At 41.8% G+C, this 20,736-nt stretch overlaps 1 protein-coding gene across 2 annotated transcripts in view; it reads right to left on the reverse strand.

The window, feature by feature from the left end:
• POLI (DNA polymerase iota) overlaps window positions 1-18,906 on the reverse strand; it is an 869,655-nt gene extending 850,749 nt beyond the window's left edge. Inside the window, exon 1 of one of the 2 annotated variants that reach the window (XM_044075156.1) lies at window positions 18,596-18,906. In XM_044075156.1, the coding sequence (XP_043931091.1) occupies window positions 18,596-18,767 (172 nt within the window). In that variant the 5' untranslated portion in view covers window positions 18,768-18,906. The remainder of the gene's footprint in view (window positions 1-18,595) is intronic. The other variant, XM_044075163.1, reaches the window with a different exon arrangement.
• Between the last annotated feature and the right edge of the window lie 1,830 nt (window positions 18,907-20,736).

Consider the following 20,736-nt stretch of genomic DNA (forward strand, 5'->3'; position numbering starts at 1 on the left):
ATGTCAAGCAGAGTATGTCATTAACTCTTTTTAAATGCAACCTGGACAACTGGGAAGAGAAAATACACCTCTGGGATCCCACCTGTGTCCCTGCTGGACAGTGGCATACTGGGAAGAGAAAATACACCTCTGGGATCCCACCTGTGTCCCTGCTGGACAGTGGCATAAGGTGCTGACTTGTTGGAACATGGGCTAAATTCTTGGCTAGGTTTGTAAGGGCCTCAGAGCCAATAGCCTAGTAACTTCCTATGATCTTACGAATTGTCCTGAATCTTGCCATAATCTACATGGCACAACTACTGCAGCAGTGCTTCCCCACAACTTCTATTTTCATGTTACATCTGGTAATTGCCATTTCAAACCAAATTTTTTGCCCCCTCCCAGCTCTCAGGTCATTAAACATGGAAAAACAACCAAAAATCAGCCAAAAAGATGCTTATCTGAACTAACCTTTTCTGATTTTATTTAAAACAAAACAGTGATTCCATTGCTACACCAAAGTACCTGTGCAGTTTTAAAATACCCAGGTTAACACTTCCTGTCTGAAATTTTTCACCAGGTAAACTAGCAAGCTGTGAGCCATTAACTATAGCTGTTGTATCTACTTGTCTTTGCTAATCAGTCTGCTATGTTGCACATCTTGAGGTCATCAGCCACCTGAAACATATTCCCTTCTAGTCATTCTGTACTGCCACTCCCATTGAACGGGACGGATTGATTTATGTGAACATTTAATTCCTTGTATATCCAAATCAGCTATGAGAATAAGCATAAAATTACTACAAAGTGGCAATCAGGTGTGTGCAGCATAGAACCCTATCATTTCTATGCAATCAGTATGATGCCCAAGTGTCTAACTGTATATCTGACAACTGGATAGTCCACCTAAGCACACTGCAGTCATCCTTTTTCAGATGGAAATCTAGCATTAGATATTTAATATAACTAAGAAATCAAAACATCTAAGCAAATACACAATATTGCAAGCACAAAATGTGCTAAACCAGCACAAGACAAATATAAATGAGTTTTACGCATTACCTGACATGGTTTCACTCAAAATATAGTGGAGACATACAAAGAATAAAACTGGAGAATTACCCTGCAAGAGCAGCTAAAACCCATCAAGTGCAGTCAGAGAAAAGAAAAATGTAGCCCTTTTTTTTTCAACCTTAAGTCTGTTGTCAGGGGTATGAAATCTCCAGCAAGAAAGCAGATAAGGCAGTGGTTTGAAAAGGCTGAGAAGCTAACAAGAGCTATTGGCAGGAGGCAGGCTGGCTTTCCAAGGTATTTCTGATAATATCACCTTTCAGGCAGAAGATAGTTCAGCTGCTTGTAACATGTAGCTAATGGCCATCTACAAATTCTTATCTCATATATTGTTGGATAACTTTCTTAAATACTTTCTAATTAATGTGTAACCACTTATTTCTGCTGTTTACTTATAGTTTAATAGGTGTATACTAAGCTGACGATGACTGGGGCGTTTTAGGTCTAGCCATACATCCAAATCTCAGTCAAGTTCTGGTACTCTCTGTAAGTGTAAACAGAAGCTTGGCAGATAAAAGATTTACAAGCTGCCTGTGTACATTAGAGCCTTAGGTGCCAAACCAGGGATGAATTTCCTGTTTCCCAACCAATTATCCAAGTTACACTTGAATTGGGTTAGGGAGAAAGCATACTTCACATGGATGGTGAGAAGGGGTAGTCTCTGGGATATATACCCATCTCTCCAGCAGGTGCTATTTACATCATAGGCAAGGTATAAGTCTTTAGAATGGGTAATTCTGGTGTTTGTTTTGTGGATATGCAGGAGGTCCATCGGAGTGGAATGGATGATGTCCTGTATGCTGGACATATATCTCCCCTAAACGGCATGTAATAGATGAACTACAAGGATAGAGCTTTTGAGGCAGTCTGCACAAGACATGTTATTTACACCCGGTACTCTTTTAGTGAGGAAACTCTGTGGACATTACAATTGTTGTATTTGCCTTGTTAGGTATATACCGAAGGAGGCAATGTACTATATGACAGGTCTGATGAATGCCAAATAAAGTGGAAATATAACCTCCTTGGACTGGATGCCACACCTTTGTTTATAAGTTGAACTACAACTACAACAGACACATGATGGTCAAAGCCTTGCCTAAGTGTGTCCCTAAGTCCTCGACTATTCAATCAACTCTTAGGAGGTGTGTTACCAATATGATAGTTACCGGGGTGGCTGACTTCCCAAAGGATACGGTTATGCATTTCTTTGCATCCAATTTCTGCCAGATTATGTAGATGATTAAAGGTACAGCATGCAGCTTCTTGGCATTAGTGAGATCACAGACGAAACATTCCTCTGAGAGGTATCAGCCCAATGCAAAAAGATTAAAAAAAAAAAAAAAAAAAAGAAATTTGCTCATAGCAGCATAATATGTTTATGAATATATGCAGCTGTGTTTTTTTATCTGTATAAAGCACCAGTAAACAACTAAAAAAATGATTTGCAACAGATTGTGGGTTAACGGAGGGAAATAACTCGACAGGTGCAGATATTTATAAACAAACAATTTGCATAGCCACAGTGTGCCTATGCAGGAGATCAAACAAATGGTGTTGCAACATAGAAAAACATACTGCACGCTGCAGAATATGAAGTTCACATTTGCTACACTGCCACAAAAATATATGAGCATATAAACTGCATAAAACAGTCCCCGAAGCTGCTGCTATGTTACAAGTAATACTAAATACCGGCTTGCATTGAACATTTACTAAACCTCAGCAAACATTGCCAAGTTTTTTTTTTTTCCACAAATTCAATTATTTTGTTTTTTTTATTTTTTTTTTTTTTAAATTCCACCAACTTGCACATGGCAGAAGATCTGCCACATGTCAGTTCCATAATGTTTCTACAACCTCATATATAAACTTGACTATTTTTTTTTTTTTTTTTATTTTAGTGTTAGTATGGTCTACTTAACTAAACTATGACGAATGGTGTTTCTAAAATGAAGTCTGACACTTGAAATGAATGCAAAAAAAAAAATCTGAAGGGCTGTCTATCACTTTTATGCAACTGCATCAATGATACTTACAGTGCCAACCTAAGTATGAAAGAGCAAAAATATAAAGTGCTGCATGTCAGTGTTTGTTGTACAAACACAGCAATTAAGAACAAAAAAACACTACAATGTTACATATTTGCATGTATCTTCATGAAAGTGAAGTGAATACTTGAAAGGCTCTGTTGCAAAAAGAACCACTCTACAATTATAAGCAGCAACAAGTACTCTACAAATTTTCTGATAGCACATCAGTTCACTGAAAGTGTAGAGGTTAAACAAGACTCAGACCTAAATGTCCTAGTAAGATGAACTGACTGTGCTACACAGATCTCCCAAAAGTCTTAGTTCCTGCTCAAACTCCCAGATGCAGACCACATCAGGGGCATAGCAGTCCCTGCAGGCACACATTCTTTCTGCTCAACAGAGTAAGATACTTGAAGTACTAACAGTATTGGCTACCTACAGGACTTCCGATACCACAAAGCAAGGTGACATACAAGCCAAGTGACATACTAACATTATGTATTCATTTCTATGTTCGGGAACTTCATTAAAAAGTGATTATTATAAGCATTACACGTGGATGTAAAGCTGCAGTCTTTTCTAGGTTCAAGCCTGTGAAACACACCACTGAAAGCACTGTCAGAATGAATGGTCACAAATTATCAGTACAAAATGTTCCATAATGAGAGACAAGAATACAGGAGCCAAATGAATGGCCAACAAGTCAATTTACAAATGTGACTTTTATTGTTATATTTGTCACACAAACTGTAAATATACAAAGCATGAAAAACATTTGACATACCATTAAAGATAATATCAAGAATCTGTTTTAGATCCACCAAAGAGTTCCAACAATGGTGCAAGTGTTAGAGGATGTAAGCGACCTTTCTATACAATCTACTTTAGAGGGTAGGAACATGCCTAATGTGGTCAAGTAGAGCTAATGTGGTGATACAGAGTTGTGTGAAGCAGTTCTGCTGTAATTATCAATACAAAAAAAAAAAAAAAGATATTTAGCACCAACTATCAATTAATAACAAAATTCATCTCTCATAAATGATATACCCAGCAAATGTAGGAGGGTACTATGGCTGCAGTTATGAAATTCTCAAAGGGCAATACTTGGAATATAGTACACATGGGAATATGCAGAATCACATGAACAATCTCGTAATGCTCCAAGAACTGCTGTGACACATAATATGTGGCCCCCAGCAAGATTCTTACCACTTTTATTAATTGAAATGGAAGCCTACAAAAGTCAGAAACCGGAGGAACACACAAATGGACACAGGGAAGGAAAATGTGAATCTGAGGAAGGGTATCTTTTTCCAATAGCAGGTGTTTTTTTCCTTATTCTTAAGAAAAGGTAGATGAGAAAGGATGCAAGGAGGAAATGATGACTTGGAAAAAGGGTATAAGGCAGGATACATACAGAGCATGTGTCAAACAAAAGAAGTGGCATCACATACGGGTGTTACCCAAAGTTATTCTTACATAGAGTTAATTATAACATACTGCAGCAATGATATCCAGAACTATTCTATAGTATGACAGTAATCACAATTCCCCCCATGTGTCTGGGGAAATACCCCATTTGCCTCAGAAAGAGAAAAACGTATTCTCTTCAGTCTGCTCAGGAGTAGGAGAAACAGTAAGAGACAAAAAATGACATGCATCATAAATTATATGTCCTGCAATGGCCTTTTTACCTATGTGCAAAATGCAGTACAACGCCCTGTTATGCATACTTACAGAACACCTCAGGAGCACTCCCTCTGACCTCTTCCTCCCATTGGCACTGAATGGTGAGATGGTGCCTCTTGTAGTCACTTTCTTGGTGCCTGCACAGCTCTCCAGAGCAGCCAATCCCAGTAACAGCAGTCAGCACCCTGGCAAGGCTTTATGAGGCATCCACTTCATACAAAAGACCCTCATAAGAGTCCCTAGCTGACAATACCTACTGTCTCTGAAAATAAGCCACTGAAATATTTCAAGCACTACCTGGTAGTCTTGCCACCTTCAGAAGTTAAAACCACTTATCAGGTCACAATATCTAGTGGACCAGAGTGGCTATGTTGCATCCATGCATGCTACTGCTGTCAACTAGTAACATGTAGATGCATCTTAGTTTGTGACCTGTTGCAGTGCTACCACAGTATAGTGCAAACATACACAGCAGGTTGGTGCTAGGGTGTGTACTAAAACATATGCAGAATGTAACAGCACCATAGTACCCTCATATATTTCTACTTCTGCATCTTAATTCCTGTATACACTATAAGAATACAACCATTTTACATAGGACCCCACTGGTGTTACTGACCCACCTATGCATGTGCATTTCATTTCATGGGTATTCATGCAAGTGCAAGATGTTGGAGAAGCTTTGCTGTTCAGCACTGCAGAAAACATGTGATTCAGACACTTTTGCTCTCAACATGCTTATTAGAATAATGATAAATAAACACATTCAGACTAATCATCCTGCAAAGAACCTTGAAACTGTCTGATTAAAACAGCCATGGCCATTACTCTATTCACATCACATTAAGAAATTTACTACACTTGCCAAAAATTAATTCATAGAATATCACTGCAAACTTTAGCCTTTATACGGTTGCTAACAGTACACAACACGTAAGTAAATTGGGTGTGCTAGTTGCCAGTTTTGGTTACTGCTTCATGTGTGTACTATAGGTATATGTTGTTTGATAACCTACAAGACAATGTTTTGGGGAGGGGGGTTGAGTTTGTGGGTCAGGCCGACAACAGGTGACTTCTGTCTGGAGAAATATGAACAAGGACAGGGGTTTGGTACGAGTTGCTTGTGCTGTTATGTGCTACCTTTAAGTGCCACATGGGAATGTTTGTGTGCTGTAGGACCTGGGGAATGCACAGATCCTGTTTTTATTTGGTGGAATGCGTGTGTGTGTGCGCACATCATATTTACTGTTGATATCCCCTTGTTAAGTGTTCTGTATGATGGAATGTTACAGCCATAAGCTGCCATTTATCCTGTAGATCTACTCTAAGCAGGTACATGCACATACGACACTATTCAATCTGAGACTTTTGGTAGTAAATGTATGACTGATGAAGACGAGTCACACAGCAAAATTAGTTTTTGCCGGGGGTGGGGGGGCGCTTGTAACCAGAGTGTGATTACAATGGACCATGTAGCCCACAGGCCTACATGATGTCAATGGAGAGAGTGGGGTGTCTTCTCACCTTTTAGAATTACCTCCTATGGTAGAATGTGGTTGTGGTACAGGGTGGATGTCCCTTATTAGTTGGGGGGAGAAGAGGGCCTAAACTACTACCAATGACAAAGTTTGCTGGCCTGTTAGTGCACCAAGGGCTGTTCTTTTTTCCTAACAAAAAAAAAAGTTATGTCTTACCATAACGTTCCATCTGTGTTGTAGATCTTTGTTCATTCATTATAGCTAGGACCTTGGTTCCATCCTCGAACTGATACGGCCGTTTCCCAGCTCGTGCAAGCCAAAAACTCTCAGCTAAGAACCTACCCACAATGCTCCTCTCCCAGTTACTCCAGATCGAGTTTGCCCACCCCAGATAAAAGATGTAGTAATAGAAAAAATAGTATGGCTGAGTAAATACCCTAATCAAGAGTTTCTAAAGTCCATCAGGAGTCCAGGCAGCGGGAAGGGGGATTGGAAGTAATGAATGAACAAAGATCTACAACACAGATGGAACATTATGGTAAGACATAACTTCTTTATCTGATGATGTAAATCTTTGTTCATTTATTACAGATAGGGCCGAGTCCCCACCTACTTGAGTCCTGGGTGGCCCTAAGGAAGGATATTCCTAAGCACCATAGAAACAAATGATGCTCATTCCCTGAAGGCCAAATCTAATTTGTAATGAGATATAAAGGTATGAGGTCTTGCCTAAGTGGCTGCTGCACATATATCATTCATAGAGGCCCTGGAATGAAAAGCTACAGAAGTAGCCATAGATCTGGTAGTATAAGCCTTTATTCTGGAAGGTAAGGATAGCTTATTATGTTGGTAGATAAAGGTAAAGGTAATGACGCTTCTAAGCCAAGAGGATAAAGTCACTTTGGAAACAGGTTTACCCAATCTGGGTCCTGCAAAGGCCACAAACAATTGGTCTGTTTTCCTGAAAGATTTAAGCCTGTCCAAATAACAACGAAGCTGCTGGTGCACATCAAGAGTGTGCAAAAGTTACCCCCCCTTTTAGATGCCTTGGGGAAGAACCGGCAGGTCAATAGATTGGTTAATGAAAAAGCCAGAAATGACCTTGGGCAAGAAAGAGGGCCAGTATGAAGGGACATCCTATCCATGTGGAAGATCAAGTAAGGACTCTTGACACTCTAGGCCTGCAGTGCAGATACTCTTCTCACTGAGGTAAGTGCTACTAGAAGTATGGTTTTCCAGGACAAAAATTTCAAATCACGTGAATCAAAGGGCTTGAAGGGAGAACCTGTGGGAGACTGAAGCACCATAGTCAAGTCCCAGGGTTCTAAGGGAGGCTTAACATGTAATACTCCCTTCAAAAAGGTCTTGTATAGGCGGTGTGACATAATTGAAGAATTATCAAGACCATTATGAAAACTGGCGATAGCTGCTAAATGTTCAGTGATCGTTGAAGCTGAGGCTCCTGCATGTAGAAGAGTAGTCAGATATTGTAGGATATTTTGAATAGGAATAGAGAAAGGGTCCAAGTTCTGATCTTTGGCCCAAATAGAGAACCTAGACCATTTACTAGAATAAACCTTTCTACTGGAAGGTTTGTGTGAGGCCAGAAGAATTTCACAAACAGGAGATGGGATGTCAGGCAGCCTGGCAATTACTGGAAGTGGAGGAACCAAGCTGTGAGCTTGAGACTGTGCAGGTTCGGATGAATCAATCCCCGAAGATGGGATAACAGGTCCTGGGAAGGATCCAAGATCCACGGGCTGTGAATCAGATGAGGCCATAGAAATGGGAACCAGACTTGACGTGGCCAGTAGGGAGCAATGAGAATCACTTTACTTTTCAACCTCTGAGCTTTCCTGGAGAAATTTTGGAATGAGGGGAAATGGGTGAAAAGCATACAGAAGACCTGGGGGCCAATCGTGCGTTAGAGTGTCCGTTGGTGGTTCCCCCTGAGGGGGAAATCAAAGCAAAATAGCTCCTGCATTTGTAGTTCAGAGGGGAAGCAAACAAGTTGCAGCACGGCTTGCCCCAATGTTGGAAGATCCGATCTGCTAATACAAGGTTGAGGGACCACTTGTGAGGCATCAGAATGCTCCTGCTCAGGTTGTCCACAAGAAGGCTGGAACTCCCGGGAATGTGTGTTGCTATAAGAAAGCGATAGGAAGCTACCGCCCAGTGCCAAATCCTCATGGCTTCCCGACACAGGAGGTAAGATCTGGTTCTGGCTTGCTTGTTGATATACCAGATGACTGACATGATGTCTGACTGAATTGCAATGGTCCCCGAGGGTAGGGATGCATGGAACGCTTGCAATGCTAAGAGAACTGCCCTTAGTTCCAGGATATGTGTGTGTAAGTTGGCCTCAATGGGGGTCCAGGTGCCTCGGACAGTCTTTCCCTGGAAATGCCCCCCCACCCTAACAGTGAAGCGTCCGTGGTCACCGTGGCTGTGGGTTGGGGAAGACAGAACAGTCGACACCAAAGATTCTTTTGTGGCTTCATCCACCATAGCATTTCTTCCTTGCAACGGTTTGTAAGGCAGATCATGTGGTTGAGTAGGTGGGTTAACAACGACCATTGTGCGGAAAGGAGCCACTGTAGGATTCTCATGTGCAGTCTCACCAGTGGTACTAATGTAAGACAGCTGCCATGGAGCCCAAGAGTTGCAGTACAAGACGTGCTGGTACAAATGTGTGAGGAAGAAGGTCTTGGATTTAGTGTCTTATTTTCAAAAGCCTGTGAGGGGGGAAGAGAAGCTTGACAGGATGTTGTGTCGAAGACCGCTCCAATAAATTCCAGTGTCTTTGTTAGGGACATCTCAGATTTGCCTTTGTTGACTGTAATCCCCAAGCGGAGAGTGAAACCTTGAGTGTAAGAGAGGCTGCAGACTAGGAGATTCCTGGTCAGAGTGGAGCCAGTTGTCTAGATCGGGAAACACCTGGAATCCTTATGGTCAAAGACGAACTACCACAACTGCCATACATTTGGTGAACACTCGGGGGGGCTGTTGAGAGACCGAATGGCAGTGCCCTGAACTGGTAGTGACTGGCTCCCAGCCGGAAGCGGAGAAACCTCCGGGAGCAGTGATCCATCTTTATGTGGTAGTACGCATCCTGTAGATCAAAAGAGCACATCCAATTGTTCCTCCCTAGGAAGGGAAGAATGGACTGTACTGTGACCATCCGGAATTTTTGAGGTTTGATAAATTTGTTCAGTAGGCTGAGACCCAGGATTGATCTCCAGTCCCCTGTCTTTTTTGGCACAAAAAAGAACCTCGAGTAAAACCTGGATCCTGTCTGGTCTGGTGGGACTGGTTGGATGACTCTTTTTTTTTTAGCAGCTTTTCTATTTCTAAGGCTGCTAATTCCCTCTGATTGGGTGGTACATCAGGGATTCATTTGACGGGTCTGAGAGTTAAGTCGAATGGTATTTGGTAGCCTCTGGATATTTTTCTCTGCACCCAAACATTGGTAGTAATAAGATGCCAGGCTGGTAGATGCAGAGAAAAACTACCCCTGACTGCTTCCAGAGGGAAGCAATTGGGCTGCTGCTCAGCAGGGCTGGTAGGGTCTGCCGGAGAAAGAATCTCCGGCTCCCTGGTTATGCAAACCCCCTCTACCCCAAAAGGGGCATTTCCATATGAGTTGCCCCCTCTGCCCCGGGGGGACTGTTCACCATGACTATCACGAAAAGGATCTTTGGGATTTCTTGAACCACATCTTTCCTCCCTTCTGGTTCCTGGAGTAGAACCTCTGGGGGTTGGAAAAGCGTATGCCCACAGCAGACAAGGTCTTTCCATCTTTCTCACTACGTGCAAGTGTGTCTCCTACTTTGGGTCCAAAAAGTGCAGATTCATAGGTTCATAGGTTGAGATTCGTCGACAGGTGCATTGATGAAGGAAGACTTAAAGGGGTCTGTGAAGTCACACAACCACATCCAAGCATTAGGTCTCATGACAACAACAGATGCGGCAGCTCGAGCTTCCCCCTCAGTGGTTTGAGATACAAATGCATCGAGGAGTTCGAGATGGATTCAAGGGTAGCTAGCTGTGAGGCGACAGTGTCACGCACCTCATCAGGCAGTACCTCCACCAAAGACGAAGATATTTCAGAAATAAGGTCAGGCTAGTAAAGTGTGCCAGATAATTCAGTGACCAAATGGCGAAGGTTGCTGAAGCATAGGTCCGGGACTCCCTGTTTGGAGGATGGACAGTGGAACTATCTTCTGCCAGTTCCCTATTGATGGCCACCGCCACAACCATAGAATCAACTGTCAACTGCTTGGACCAGTGGGGCTGGTCTTCAGGTGTAGATAAAATTTTGTCCAGCCTCCAGGAGACATGTTCTACATTGTCTGGGGCCTTCCAGGCACACTGCACAATTAGTTCAACAAGGTCATATGCTGATGGGGTCACCCAGGAAGTAGATGGCCGGGCACGGAAGGCCTGCAGGAACACCGATTCCTCAGAAGAAGGGTTAGAGGGCTTCCATTCCCCCCGCTGTTTGAGGATTTCAAGAATGTCTCAGAATAAAATATCATCTGGGGGAGAAGGTGGGGACCCTTTGCCCTCATCAAAATCAGTGTCTTCTGTGATAGATTCTTCCGGGGAATCAAGGTGTTTCCTCTTGCACCATTTCTTCCGGGATGGCTCTCCAATGGGATCTTCTGAGGAGGACTCCAGAGAAGGGGTTCCCTTCACAGGGGGTTCTTGTGACGCTCGTGCCCGGAGACCCGACATAGCAGGTTGGGAGAGGTGCATGCTAGGGGAGGTTTCTGATACTGATGCCACAGGTGCTGACTGTGAGCCTTCGGAATGAAGGACCCTTTCCATCACCTGTACAGCAGGACCACTTGAGACCACCTCCAGTTGAGGGGTTCCGAGAGAACTGGAAGCCATCAGAACCATGGACATAGACCGCGCCACCGAGAAAATATGCACTGGACTAGGTACCAAGGTACGGATGGTCCAAGCACTGCTCCGAGAAAGCATCGGCTCCATCGGAGCAGATGCAGCAAGGTGGTCAGTGCCGACAAGGGAAACACTGCTGTTGGAGCCAAGATAGTATGTACCGAAGTGGACATCGGTACCGAGAACAGGGTGGATGCTGGAGGAGGATAAGCAGAGGAAGATGAGTTAAAAGATTCTGAGCCAGGAGGGACGGAAGGTCTAGTCAGAATGGGCAATCGCCTAGCTGCCAGAAGCTGGTCCACAACCCGCACTAGGTCTAGTTCAGAAAAACTCCTAGTGGATCTAACAGCGACTGCTGAAGGGGAATCAGGTCTTTCTAGAAAGGGGCTAAACCTCTGCCTCAAAAAAGGGTCTTAAGTTGGAGAATATCTTGTCTTTGGCATGTATACAAGTTTTGGAGCTGAAGAAACAGTTGGCACCGTGGCTGGGGATGGTGCCGAAGCATGTACAGTCATCGGAGCCCATGGAGCCGAAAAAACTGTCAGCACCATGGATGGGGATGGTGCCGAGGCAAGTACACTCATCAGAGCTGATGTTGGAACCAAGGACGGCACTGAAGTCAGTGGTGCCATTGCTGGAACCGAAATAGGAGTAAATACCATGGTCAGCACCGAGGGAGAGGACACAGAGCCTGGTGCCAAAGAGGTCTGCACTGAGGGCGCTGGCGAAGCACGGAGCCGACTCGGTTGCATAACTGACGGAGATGCAGGAACAGAGACTCCATTTTTCTGAATGTTTTTTGGCCTTAGGAGGGGGTCAGACCTCTGACCCAGACAGAGCCTCCGAGAAAGGTGTCTTGAGTAAACCTTTTAAAATAAGTTTATTCTTATGTTCTGCAAGAGTCCAATTACTAAAACTAGCACACACGTCACAATCAGCTTTAATATGATCCACACCCAAACAGTAGACAGAACAGACATGTGTATCTGAGTTATCCATCTTACGTCCACACTTGTCACACTGTTTAAATCCCAACTTAGCTTTGTCTGACATGATAAGGAAAACATGCTATCCTATAGAAAAAATAAGGAAGAAAATACCAGTGATGTTATGTTAAGGAATACCACTAGTAAAAAGGGAAGGCCTGACAAAGACAGGAGAGAGGGGACGGTACCAAAAAAGGTAAAAAATTAAATTACCAAGGAAAAGGGTAGGAAATAGGCTTAGGTTATAGGCGACAGTGAGAAAAGGCTAACTTGACGAAAAATTTAGTAATTTTGAAGAAACCCGGTCATAAAATCAACAATTTTCTACTTAGCTTTGAGAGAGATGGCTAAACTTCTGACTAGGAACGCGGCAAAGGAGATCTGGAGTAACTGGGAGAGAGGCATTGTGGGTAGGTTCTTAGCGGAGAGTTTTTGGCTTGCACGAACTGGGAAATGGCCGTATCGGTTCCGAGGACGGAACAGAGGACCTATCTGTAATGAATGAACAAAGATTTACACCACATCAAATGTTTTGCCTGCTTCAGCAATTAATTTTGGAGGTGACTATTACAAGATATGTGTAGGCTAATCTACTCATCCATATATTGATAAACAAAATACTGACAACAACCACTCAAGACTGACAGTGTCAATACACGTGCTCCAAGACATAATTTTGGAATAACATAAATAAAAACAATGTTTTTTTGCAGGAGGGCTGTATGTTGGGGGGGGGGGGCTGCACACTTCCAGCCCTAGCTACTTAAATATGCCAACTCCACGGACTGCACAACACTGCAGAATGGACATATTCCCCAAACAAGGAGTTATATCAATCTCACTACGATGCTGATCGGTTTTCTTGTCAACCAAATAAAACAGTCAGGACAGCTGCTGACTAAAGTAACATTTGACCTATATCACTGGACTCACTCTGCATATATATATATATATATATATATATATATATATATATATATATATATATATATATTCTGCATAGACTTGTAGCTCTCAACTGTCCAGATTTTTTGATTTTTTAAATTTCTTTCCTCATTTTTTTTTTATTTTGTATAAATGTTATTTATTTATTTATTTTTTTGGCAAATCAATACAAAATGAGTTACTAAATAATGACATACATTTTAGTTTCAGACTTCATATCCTTTAAAAAATGCATGTTAACTCAAATTCTATTACTCTAGCAACTAAGTTTGTAACAGAAATATTTAAAATAAGTCTCTTTTTGGGGGCTTTATCCCCCCCACCCCCATTGTAGGCTGTCAATATTTATTGCTCTATGAGGGTGATATATAGATAGAAAGGTAGGTAGGTTTAAGTCATATTATCAAGTTTTAGAAACTGGAAATTTATAAGGCAGAGACCACCTGCCCAGAAAACCACAGTGAAAAACTTCTCTAAAGCAAATTTCACACTCCTCAAAACTGAGGTGAAATCCTTCAAAGCCCCCGGGCCTGTGGAAAATACGGCCCAGACCGCAGAATCCTTTATAAACGCATTCTATGAACACCTTCAGGAATGCATGGATCATGCGATCCCAAATAAAACCAAGACCCAATCATCCAAAGGCAGACGTCCTGTCTGGTGGACCCCAGCCATAAACAAGCTATACAATAGAAGGAGGAAGCTACTAAATGATAGAGCAAAATTCCAAAAAGGGAAGGCATCTCTGATCAGTATTAGCAAAAAACTACGGGCACTCATAAAATCGTCTAAGGCCAGCTTCAAGAGAAAAATTGCACAGGACACTAAGGATAATCACAAGGCTTTCTTTAGTTATGTTAGGAACCTGGGTGGTAATTCCCAGATATGCTCAGAATTAGTCCAAAATGACAAAAAAATACACCAAACCCACAGACATTGCCAACATCCTAGCTGACAGGTTCAGTGCAAACTTCTCCCCCCCCCCTCCCCACCAAAAGGGCAAATATCTATTCCAGCAGAGTGCTGCCCCCCTGACATCTCGGATGCTCAGGTAAGAGCCGCCCTCTCCAAAGCAAAAAACACAGCATCAATGGGACCAGACGGTATCCCGGGCTGCATCCTACATGAACTCCAAGAAGAGTTAACCCCAAACATAAAACTACTGTTCAATCTCAGCCTTACTACAGGATATGTACCCAAAGAGTGGCGTACAGCAACTGTGGTCCCTCTCCACAAAAGTGGTGCCTCAACGGATCCTGGAAACTATCGCCCCATAAGCCTGACTAGCTTGGTCTGCAAAGCTATGGAAAGGATAATCATGGATCTCATAAATAAAGATATTGGGGACCTACAGACACTGGATCCTACCCAGTTCGGCTTTGTTAAGGGCAGATCCTGCCTCTTAAAACTGGTTGATTTCTTTGAAACAGTCACCAAGGCCATTGACGAGGGGAAGGTGGTCCACACAGCCTACCTGGACCTCACAAAAGCCTTCGATACAATACCCCACTCGGGCATTATAGATAAGCTCACCAGCTTAAATGTAAACCCCTATGTCACTAGATGGGTTGCAAACTGGCTCAAGGACAGAACCCACATGGTTAGAATTGCTGGAGCCATGTCAGACTCCAAACCAGTTACAAGTGGCGTCCCACAAGGCTCAGTCCTGGGACCTCTCTTGTTCAGTATATATTTCTCGGAGGTACAGGCCAACACGGAAGGACTGTGGCTGACCAAGTTTGCAGATGACTGCAAACTGGGCGCCATAATAGACTCTCCAGCCGACACAAGCATCCTCCAAAAGGGCCTCATAGAAACAGATAACTGGTGCCAGACCCATGGCCTCAAGCTAAACGCCAAAAAGTGTATAGTCATCCCCTTTGGCAAAAACAAAGTGCCCACAAATTACCACATAGGGGGTAATCCATTAAGTACAGAAGAAGTAATTAGGGACCTGGGGACCCAAGTTGATAGCAATCTCTCATTTGACAACCACGTGGCGAAAGTGGTTAGAAAAACATTTTATATAGCCCACCTAATCATGAAGGGATTCACATCTAGATCAGGGGAGGTCATCGTGCCTCTTTACTCATCCCTCATCCCTCATCAGGCCCATAATTGAGTACAATGCCACTTTTGGGATGTACCTTACCAGACACCTGCAGCAACTGGAAAGAGCCCAAAAGTACCTCACCAAGAGGATCAAAGGGCTCAAACAGATGCCATATGCTGCCCGGTTAAAGAAACTCCAGCTCTACTCAGTGGCATACCGCCTGTTCAGAAGCGATCTGTGCCTGACGTATAAGGCCATGTCCAACCCGGAATTAATGGACATGCTGCACCTCAGAAAATCCAAATCCTATCGAGCTACACGCTCGAGAGACTTGAACCTCAGCACGGAAATAAATAGGACATGCTGGGGGGACAGATTCATAACCCAGAGGCTCCCTTCACTCTGACAGTGAGAAAAGGCTAACTTGACTAAAAATTTAGTAATTTTGAAGAAGCACGGTCATAAAATCAACAATTTTCTACTTAGCTTTGAGAGAGAGATGGCTAACACATCTGACTAGGAATGCGGCAAATGAGATCTGGAGTAACTGGGAGAGAGGCATTGTGGGTAGGTTCTTAGCTGAGAGTTTTTGGCTTGCACCTAACTGGGAATGGTTTATCGGGTTTCGAGAGCCTGGAACAGAGGACCTATCTGTAATGAATGAACAAAGATTTACATCAGATCAAATTTTTTGCCTGCTTCAGCAATTAATTTTGGAGATGACTATTACAAGATATGTGTAGGCTAATCTACTCATCCATATATTGATACACAAAATACTGACAACAACCACTCAAGATTGACAGTGCCAATACACGTGCTCCAAGACATAATTTTGGACTAACATAAATAAAAACAATGTTTTTTGCAGGAGGGCTGTATGTTGGGGGGGCTGCACACTTCCAGCCCTAGCTACTTAAATATGCCAACTCCAAGGACTGCACAACACTGCAGAATGGACATTCCCCAAACAAGGAGTTATATCAATCTCATTACGATGCTGATCGGTTTTCTTGTCAACCAAATAAAACAGTCAGGACAGCTGCTGACTAAAGTAACATTTGACCTATATCACTGGACTCATGCAAAATGAGTTACTAAATAATGACATACATTTGAGTTTCAGACTTCATATCCTTTAGAAAATGTTGCATCACAAATTATTCTAATACTCCTTAAGTTTATGTAGAAATATTTGAAATAAAATAAGTCTCTTTTTTTGGGGCTTTATCCCCCCCCCTGTCAATTAGCTCTCATCAAATATTGCTCTAAGAGGGTGATATATAGATAGAAAGGTAGGTAGGTTTAAGTCATATTATCAAGTTTTAGAAACTGGAAATTTATAAAGGCAGAGACCATATGTTTGAGTTTCTGAATACTCGAATGTAAAGACAAACAAATCTACACTTTTGCAGGAAGGTATGCCCCCAAACTCCCTGTGAGATAGCCCTACAGTGGGGGAAAAGTTAAATTTCCCATTAAATCACTTCTATGCAGACTGCAGCACATGGGGATTGGGGAATTTACCTTTTTCCCCACTGCGGTGCAATCACAGAGTTGGCATATTGAATCTGTACAGGGTGCAGGGGTGCTTGCCCCTGCAAAAAAATGTACTTTTTAACATTCAACTGTTCAGGAACCTCGAAAATATGGTCTCCACCACATTTTGGAAATTTCAAGTTTCCAAAACTTGAGAACATGAAATAAATCTATCTATATTGCGGTGGTGGTGCTGCGGTAGCATTGTCGCCTCACAGTTAGACGTTGCATGTTCGATTCTCAGTTAGAGCGTCTTCTGTGTGTAGACATGCGTGAATGGGCATTCCGTCGTTGAAGGTTGTGCGTTAGGACCGGCAAGCCAGCACGTAAAAATCTACTGCCAATCATTAGCGGACCAGAGTTCCGCTGTGGCGACCCCCTAACCGGGAAAAGCCGAAAGAAGACACACTATATTATATATATATATATATATATATATATATATATATATAAATAAAAATTCCACCAAGGTACAAGAAATACTGAAAAACTGCAAAAGGTGCCAAGGGATATGAAGACCACCAGCCAAGTGACAGTGAAGGGTGTTTATTCAACCAAAACAGACGTTCCACAAGCACATTAACGTTTCACAAAAAAAAAAAAATAGATCTAACTGAGGAGGACTGTCCGGGAGTACTAGCAATCATGGGAACTGGAGCAGCCAAGCTGTGAGCTTCAGGCTGTCCAGACTCGGATGAGGCACCCCCAAAGGGTGTGAAGTTAAATCCTGAATGGGATCTAGGATCCAAGGTGGAGCCAGAAGGTGAGATCAAAGGAAGGGAAACCATACCTGGCGAGGCCAGAATGGGGCAATGAGGTGCACTTTGCTCCCCAGTTGACGAGCTTTCTGTAGAAACCTCAGAATGACAAAAACTTAATAAAATGAATAAATAAATATAATGCATAGTAAATAGATAAAAATCTAATAAAAATATATTTATTCATTTTATTAAGTTTTTAAAGAAGGGTTTTATAATTTTGCTTTGCTAAATTGCTTAATTGACTGTTAAATGTGTGAATGTAGGATGATACACAAGTGCATTTTATGTTTTCAGTCCGCATCTGATGAAGTTTGTGATGAACGAAATTGTATTTGTGAAGCGTTAAATGTGCTTGTGGAACGTCTGTTTTGGTTGAATATATATAGACATATACAGAGAGAGAGAGAGAGAGAGATAAATATATACATATATGTGTGTACTTAAATACACCAAATATCAATATCGTAAATAATGACATGCAAAAATACACATTTGTAATGTGGACAGGTCATCACACATACTTAAAGAATAACATTGGAGCATGTGAACTCTACAAGATACATGCACCGTGAATTCGGGAATTAGAGCCTTCATACCTTAATCGTGGCCAAAACTAAAAAAACAAACAGTGAAAGACAAAGACTGAAACCGAGTGTGTTTCCAAAAAAAAGCTAAATAGAATAAGATACATTTAGGCACTGTCTAAACGAGAACTAAAACTTTAACGTATTATTTAGCAACTGTTATCCATTTTACAGGAGAATGGGAAACATCTGAGGCACAGTCATGGAAAGCCGAGAGGCATAAGGTAATAACACAGGCTCAAAAGAAAACATGTTTTGTGAATTTATAATCAGATTAAATGCCCATCGCAGAACTACTAGTGTATTCTACTGAAACTGTCCTGCACTACATTAAGAAAAAAAAATCTGCTGCAAAAATGATCAGTAATGCCAGTACGAGAAGAGTAACACAATTCTAAACACAGCAATAATCACATGCCATAAAATATCCACTGTTTTTCTCGTTCAATAGGCATTTTTAGTACTACCTTCCACAAGCAAATAAAGGTAGCAACTAGCAAGCAACAGGTTTGAGCATTAAGGTGTAAACGTTAAAAGATGGTAACAATAACAAGACAATCATAACATACTATAAGTAGTGCCAGAGTCTCTTCTACTGCCTCCGGTACTCCAACTCACACTTCGACCACCAAAAGACCACCTCAACCGTTCTGCAGGGCTTTGCGGACGAATGTCCACAATATCTGTCTCGCTGTTCCCACTACAATCACCCTGCTCCTTTCCGCTGTCAGTGCACTCCATGCTACCCAGTTACACTTTAACTGTTGGATGTACCATTTCCCCCTGTACACTTCTGCAGCAATACTGTATTCCAAAGAGCGCAACGGGGAAAAAGAGGCTGGCCGACCATGATCTCACGCAGAGTTTCTTCAGCTGACTCTAAACAGGAAGTTTAAGTGTTGTTGATTGCTTCGGTCGTTCCCAGTGAGTGACGTGATTCTGTTACATTTACTTTTAGGTTTGGCACCTTTTCAAATTCCATAACTGGGACAATTTTTGTAGAATGGTGGGATTTTGCAGAACAAAACATACCCATGGCCGTAGGCTATTGCAAAGGACAGCGCTTCACTTTTTTGCCATAACAAAAGCTTTTCTTGTAATATTTGAGTCGCATATGCTGTTTCATTTACCACTTAGGTTTTTCAGATACAAAGCGATTGTTTCGTGCAACTATTAGAAAAAATACGAATTTTTTGTCTCGAAAATCTTTTTAGTTTATATTATACTGAATTAAGTCATTTACAGAGAAGAGAACGATAGTCAGCATAAGTCTCCGCATTAAATGCACAGTGAAATTTAAAATGAATTTGATCTTTGTCTATAACTCGTTTCTGCTTTGTTGGAAGTTACAGCCCATTGACTTTTATTCACTTGCTAAATAATTCCATAAGGCATGGGGTGTATGACCACTAACTGCTCTTCTACAGCACTGTTGCAGTGGATGGCACACCTTTCGACATTCCATTTCCAATTCAAAATGAGGGCCACTAGCCCTCATAATGTGGAACCAATGGGCAAACTGTGAACACATACTAACGGCTTACTAACAACTTTAACTAGGACAGTCATAGGATAGTTAAAATATGCTAGTTTTACTTATGAAAAATACCTTTTAATAAATTAATAAGATTCACTTCTATTTACCATAGATATCAGTTTAAAAATCCTAACACTGAATGTGTGACGGAGCCCTTTAATGTGGAGTTTTGAGGGACATGAGCATTTTAAGAACCCAAATTATGTACGTTCCTCGTAATCATGTACATTTGTGAGGTGTGGTGGTTGGCATTTACCATAATTTATGCAATACGATGTTTTTACAGATGACAGTAGGGCAGTGGCGGCTGGTGACTTCAAATCAAAGGGGGGCTGCAGGAGACAGCTGAATGGGTGGGGTCAATGGGGGAGGGGTGTGACCAACTAGAAAGGGGAGGAGCTATGCTCAAAACCACAAAAACTAACTTTAATTAAATACGCTGCCCTGGGTGGCAAACCATCATTATGAGAGTCCATTCAAGACAAAAATAAGTGTAGAAGAATAAAAATATTTCAATGCATTGGCTGCATGACAGCTTACTTAATATCTAGATGGAAACAAAAGGTTGTGAGGCATGAAAAAATAAATTACTTTTTAAATACATTACTGGAATGCCAGTCAAAATCAAGTACAAGAAAAAACAGAAGCACTCAACTCAAACCACTTGTCCTTGCACTGCAGTTCTAATTATAATTTATATTCAGCTTTATTAAAGTACCAAGTAACATGCTGAAAGTAGAAATCTCTGTGATGCCCCCACTTGTAAAAATGTTTCTTATCCAAAAAAGACCTGCTGCCTGACAACTATCTACTTGTTTCATGGGGAAAACATGTAAGTAAAAAATGAAAAGCAAACAAGAAACAAGCTCAAGATACATTGCTTAAAGGATTACTGTACAGGTTATGGACCACACATGATCATTGGCATTCTGTTTAGTTTACGGGTAAAGTCTGTAGAGATGACTGGAAGTCTCCAACAAGTGTAATGAGCTTTTTAAAATAACGGAATCCTGTCCTTTAATACCAAAGGCTTATACATTATCTAGTCAAGTATTATCTGCATGGCAACAACAGAAAGGCTTTCAATGTTGGCAATTCTTTAACAGTATGCTTATTAAAGCTTACTTGCATCTTACGATCTCAGACAAGCTTACCTTATGGTCATTAAAGCAT

The sequence above is a fragment of the Protopterus annectens genome, chromosome 1.part1 (genome assembly GCF_019279795.1).
Source record: "Protopterus annectens isolate FY-2018-M chromosome 1.part1, PAN1.0, whole genome shotgun sequence".
NCBI classification, from domain to species: domain Eukaryota; kingdom Metazoa; phylum Chordata; order Ceratodontiformes; family Protopteridae; genus Protopterus; species Protopterus annectens.